The 6,000-nt window shown below is 45.4% G+C and overlaps 1 protein-coding gene across 3 annotated transcripts in view; it reads right to left on the bottom strand.

The window, feature by feature from the left end:
* Window positions 1-1,185: 1,185 nt before the first annotated feature.
* The window catches only part of CTCF (CCCTC-binding factor), a 43,060-nt gene continuing 38,245 nt past the window's right edge, over window positions 1,186-6,000 (bottom strand). For 2 of the 3 annotated variants that reach the window (XM_081108388.1, XM_081108389.1), the window contains 2 exons: window positions 3,850-4,014; window positions 1,186-2,698 (listed from right to left, as the gene is read on the bottom strand). In XM_081108388.1, the coding sequence (XP_080964514.1) occupies window positions 2,514-2,698; window positions 3,850-4,014 (350 nt within the window). In that variant the 3' untranslated portion in view covers window positions 1,186-2,513. The remainder of the gene's footprint in view (window positions 2,699-3,849; window positions 4,015-6,000) is intronic. The other variant, XM_081108390.1, reaches the window with a different exon arrangement.

Genomic DNA, 6,000 nt, shown 5'->3' with positions numbered 1-6,000 from the left:
AGGGAGGATAGAAACAAATTATGAGAATCACTGATTGGCTGCTTCCTGCACACCCCCTACTGGTGATGGAGCCTGCAACCCAGGCATGTGCTCTTGACCAGGAATCGAACTATGACCTCCAGGTTCATGGGTCAATGCCACACCAGCTGGGCAGAGTTTTAATGAAGTCACATAGGATTATCAATGGAGAATCCCTTTTCAGCTGCAACTCCCATGAGCATGTCACTTTTCTTGCACTTCCTCTAAAACAAATCCACATTTAAACTTTTAAACACGAGTGTATACAATGAAAAGCTCTGCTGAAGATAAACATCTCACTGTTCTGCAGAGGTTTTCTATTATAAATACCTAACAATTATTAAAAGCTATGTGCTCAGTGAAAGAATTCTAGTAGGGGGGTACTCTGGTCCCTGTGGGGGATAGCCCATGGGTGGGATGGAGATGGAATACTGACTGCCTGGTATAGTCTTGAGGCCCCAGATGATATATTTTCCTGGAGATCTGACTGCAGGGATAGCACAAGCCAGCCAAAGGCTACACACATCTTCTCCTTTGTGTTACCTCTCACTGAAAACTGCAAAGTTGAAATTCGTTAAAAACCCCTAAAATCATTGGCTGAAGCTTTCACCTTGCCAAAGCAGTCTGCCCAGAAATGGACAGCCAGAAGCAAGATGTCCTTCCACTAATGTGTAAACTTCCTAACACAACTCCCTTTGCCTCCTGCTTCCCGTGGTGCCAATAAGCAGCTGTGCTATCCAGGTGTCTCTCCTGCTTTGTTCTGTCTCCCGTCAAACAGACTGGCCAGCTTCCCTCTGTTCCCCTGTAGTTGGCAGAGCTTGAGGTACTGATCCTAACCCTTTCTGAGCAGAGATCCTGAGGACAGAGCTTCCCCATCAGCCCCTTCTACTCTAGGCTCGGTGGCCCACCCCCGTGGCCATGGGAACCCACTCCCTAAAGTGGATCCTGGAGAATGACAGATGTCCATCCACTCACACACACACACTTCCAGGGAGTTAAAACTTGGAACAGATGCACTTGGTACCCCATCATCTGCCAAGATCACCTCCCATCTGCTAAAGAGGAAGTGGCCACACAGCCTGCCTGTACCTCAGGCCTGTACCACCTGAGGCCACCCATGTGGACCCCTTTGGGCTTCTCATTAGACAGGAATCACGCAAGACAGTGTTTGAAGCATTGTTAATCCGTTATGATTTATTAGCTGTACAGCAGTAGATCCTCCTCCCCAGCTTTCAACCCCATTACGTATTTTATTACAGGTCTCATGTTGGTGTCCTAAAATAATGAAAAATATCACACAGTACAGCTAAGTACAAAATGTATCAACCTAGAGTCTGACAGCTAACTGATGGCTCTCTTAAAAGCAATACACAGAAGAGAAAAGTGTTTGAAATCAACAAGACTGAGGCTCTCTAAAAAACACATTTTAAACGTGACAGTTCATGTGCAAGAATCATTTATAGTTGGTTTCACTTCACATCATTAACCGCCCCCCCCCTTTTTTTTTTGAAGATCCAAAGTTTAAATTACTGACCTAATGAAAATTTCTGGCCCAGCTTTTAAGGGACTGCTGTGACCGGCTCATAATCACCCTTCTGCTTTAACAGAGGATTTATAAAACAGAAAATTCAGCTACAAACAGAGCAAAGAAAATGTGGATGGGAAATTATAACTGAAAGTTAATTGTACAAGGTTCAAATGCTGGCTCCATGGGCTGGAAATCACGATCTTCTACATGGGCGTCCGTCTCTAGTGGGCAGCAGTCTGGGTGCCGTTCTGCTACATGATTGCAATCCAATTCCTTGTCAACATTTACACACTACCGTCTGTGGTAACTTAATTTGCAGGTAATTAAAATGCTGGGTTTTCTTACACTGCACTTCTTTTCAACCTCTTAATTAATGGAAAAGATTAAAATGTAAAAAAAGTTATTTACAAGCTTGACCATACCAGAAACTTTGCCAAGAAAGAGGCAAAGCCTTCAGGACAAAAACCGATCGTAGCATGCCATATTATTGGTGTGCAGCCGACTCCAAGCAAAGGGAGTCAGGGAAAAAGCAAAAGCAAAAACCAGTTTAAAAGTCTAAGTCCTTCCCAAGTCTGCATTTACAATTAAAAACTCTCCTGGGAAGAAGACCGTAGAACTCTGGGCAACCCGGTGGCTGTTCTGGAGTGGTTTACCATAGCAAGCAGGAGGGTCCAATGTCTCTGTTTCCATCTAAGAAACCAGTTAGGCGTCAACACTGTCCTCAGCACTTCCTGGTAAACCCTCAGGGACTTGGAACATTCCATGATTTGCTAACATCAAATGGCAAGTTCTAGTTAAATCACATTTTCCTAACATCATCCTTGAAGTTTTAGTTCTCAGTATGTTTGGTAAAACGGTGTAAAACGGTGCTTTTCCCAAAGCCAAAAGAAGAAAAAGGGAGAAAAATTAAGATGCAGGCCGTTTAAACACAGCCCTGAGCAGTCCTGGTGAAGACAAGACCCTGCCATCACCGGTCCATCATGCTGAGGATCATCTCAGGGGTGAGGTCTCCGTTGGGGGCATCTGTGGCAGCGGGCTGGGCCTCCTCTTCCTCCCCCTCCACGGGCTCTGCATCTGGCTCCTTTTTTACTTGAACTATAATGTTCTCAATTGCACCTGTATTCTGATCTTCAACCTGGATGATAGCTGTTGCTGGTGAAAAGGGGCACGAACAAAACACATGCTCCATTAAAGCCCTCAAAGATGGCAAAGGTCCTTCCAGACTTGACACTAAATGGTATTAGCAATTCAGGAAAGTCTTCGTAGTTATACAGAGCAAGTCGGTAAAAAAAAGACGGAATGATCTAAACATGGCCACACATAAAGCCCAAACACTCTAGAAACTATCAAAGAACAAAATGCTGGCAGTTACCTTCATATGCCTCCCAAACTACATATTAAAAGCCTTATTTTTCCTTTATGTCATAAATTTGGCCTTGCAATAATAGTCTGAGACAGGCAAAAGATGTGGACAGCATGACCAGGATCACAGGATGTGTGATGTAGGTCTGTTTTAGAGATGGGTCACCTACAGCAAGAACCTGACATTTGATTCTAGCTCTTCCACACCCAGGGCCCTCCCACCAGTTTGTTTATTCATGTGTGTGCAGGTGAAACGGTTCCCAGGATCTATAGTTAATCACCCCACTGTGATATACGTCTATACATGAGGCTCAGTAAACACATTTAAAAAGTAGATTAAACCCTGCATTTGTTAAAGGAACAAAACAAAACACACCAGCTTTCAGGAGATCTAGAACAACACATAAGTAAAATAGAGACCTGAGTTCCCTAGAGTCTGCTCTCCTAGGGCTGTGTCTAGTATAGGACTGCTACCCACTGTCATATGTGGTGTGAAGTGGAGGGTGACCACCTCCTCGGTGTCTGCTCAGAAATCAGAAGGCCAGCAACTAAATCCACAGGCCTGGGATTCTTAATAGGAGGACCAACCTACTCACAGAAACTGCTTTCTTTCTCCATCCTTTAAAGTTTGGCTCCTTTACATTCACTACCACATCAATTCTGCCAGCTGACTGACCGTGGTTGTTTTGTAAAACCTCCCACATTAACAGCACCCATCGGGTAGAACATAAGCACCCTTCTACGCTAAACTTTTATTCACTGAAATGTAACAGGCCTGATGGTCCCCAGTAAAAAGTAAAAAATCGCTTCCTGAGTTTGTTCCTGGCACTACCCTAACTTGTTCTCATGGCTTAGTTCTCATCTTCCCCAAGAACACGGACCTGCATAGCTTCCCCACGTGCTGGGAGAGGATGCCAGCCAGTAACTGAGGGGAGACTTACGCTGGGTCTGTTTGGGTTGGTTGGTTCTGCCAGGGGGGCGTCCTCTCCGCTTCTTGGCAGGTGGTGGGGCTGGGGTCACAGGCTGAGGCTCTGGCTCAGGTTCAATTTCCATAGCAGGCTCCTCTTCATCGTCATTGTCATCCAGGTCTGGCTCAGCATTTTCTTCTTATTAAATCAGGGAGAACAGGTGGTTGAAGAAAAAATAACACAAATAATCATATACTCTGTGAAGTTTAGTTATGTATTTAATTTCATTGTTAAAAAGCCCATTTTAAAAATGCTTTTGCTGCCCAGTCAGTGTGGCTCAGTGGTTGAGCATTGACCTAAGAACCAGGCGGTTACGGTTCAATTCCCAGTCAGGGCACATGCTCAGGTTGCAGGCTTGATTCCCAGTAGGGGGCATGCATGAGGCAGCCGATCAATGACTCTCTCTCATTGATGTTTCTCTCTCTCTCTCTCTCTCTTCCCCCCTCCCTCCCTCTTCTCTGAAATGAATAAAAATATATTTTTAAAAAATGCTTTTGCTGAAATTATTGCTATCAGTCAAAGCAGAGTAAACTGGTATTGTGGCAGAATTAATAAGCAAAGGAACTTGACTACTATTAATCATATTTTACATGGACTAGATATTTTTTTCTTTAGCTTTCAACATCAGAAAGTATTGAGTTTAAATTTTTTTTAAAAATGTATTTTATTGATTTTTCACAGAGAGGAAGGGAGAGAGATAGAGTTAGAAACATCGATGAGAGAGAAACATCGATCAGCTGCCTCCTGCACATCCCCCACCGGGGATGTGCCCGCAACCCAGGCACATGCCCCCGACCGGAATCGAACCCGGGACCCCTCAGTCCGCAGGCTGACGTGCTCTATCCACTGAGCCAAACCGGTCTCGGCTTGAGTTTAAATTCTTAGAGGCAACTTCACCTTATGTCAGTCATAACAAAATCACAAATAGCGTTTAGGTTGAAAATAAAACAAATATTCCCTCAACCTACTCTACGAGGATAGAGGAGGACATAAACCTGAAATGGACCCGTAAAGATGTGGTCCTGCTCATCTGAGTGGGTGAAGGGTGTGTGTGTGTGAGGAAGCAAGACAGAAGCTCCTGATGCATTGTGAGGTCTTATTTACCAGGATAAGTAGCCAGAGTTCTTTTAGGAGTACTATTGATGGGCTTTAAACAGGCCAAGTTTTTAGAGTTAAAAGCCAAGAAGCACAGGTTGCAATCACTTTCTTCTTCCCAGCTTAATATCAGCATCAGGCCCAAAGGGTCATCCTTAATCCCTTACTTTGTCTCTAATGCCATCTATATATATAAAAAGCCAGTGACCATAATGCCATAACAACCGGTCACTATGATGCCCTCTGAGGCCAGTGAACCTGCCTGATGGGGGGTGGGGCCAGCCAGCCAACTTCCCGTGGCCCCTCCCCCCAGCTGGCCCTGATCAGCCTCTCCCACCCCAATTAAGGGTGGGGCGCCAGCCAACTCCCCCCACGTCCCCTCCTTGATCGGCCCACCACCCCTCCCCTGGCCGGCTCCGCCCCTGATTGCCCCCCCATCCCAATACGGGAAGGGCCTGGCCGGCCAACCTCCTGCCCCAATTGGAGCCAGGCAGGCTGGACCCCACCTGTGCACAAATGCATGCACAGGGTCTCTAGTAATCCCATAAAAGTAGAGGGAACTATTGTAGAACAAATACTGATGAGGAGCCTGATAACATACGGCTCTGAGCCCTGGTATGAGACCGAAGACACTGACCACACCGGACCTCAGTGTCCTTGTGTAATTTTCAGAGCTCTCACTCTACTTACTAGTGATCTGAGTAACAAAAGGGTTGATATAACACATGTAAATCATGCTCTGTAGCTTACAACCTACTACACAAACACAGCTGTATTGACACTGTACACGATTTAAAATGTCTCCATTATTCCACTCATTACTTAGTAAGAGATGTTATCCCTATTTTATAGAAAAAGTGAGAAGCTAAGTGATTTGTAAGGCACAGCTAAGCCACAGCAGGTGGAAATCCAACCTCTATCCTCAATTTGGGGCTGTTCTGCTGCTCACCCCTGCAGGCAGCCAAAGACGTCTTGTTACCCCTCCCTCACTGCCGTGCCACAAAATGCACACTGCCTGCCTTCCTCCAA

Source organism: Myotis nattereri (genome assembly GCF_964212035.1).
Source record: "Myotis nattereri genome assembly, chromosome: 15".
Classification (NCBI taxonomy): domain Eukaryota; kingdom Metazoa; phylum Chordata; class Mammalia; order Chiroptera; family Vespertilionidae; genus Myotis; species Myotis nattereri.
Note: the sequence above shows the minus strand (reverse complement) of the source record. Positions and strands in the feature narration are given on the sequence as shown.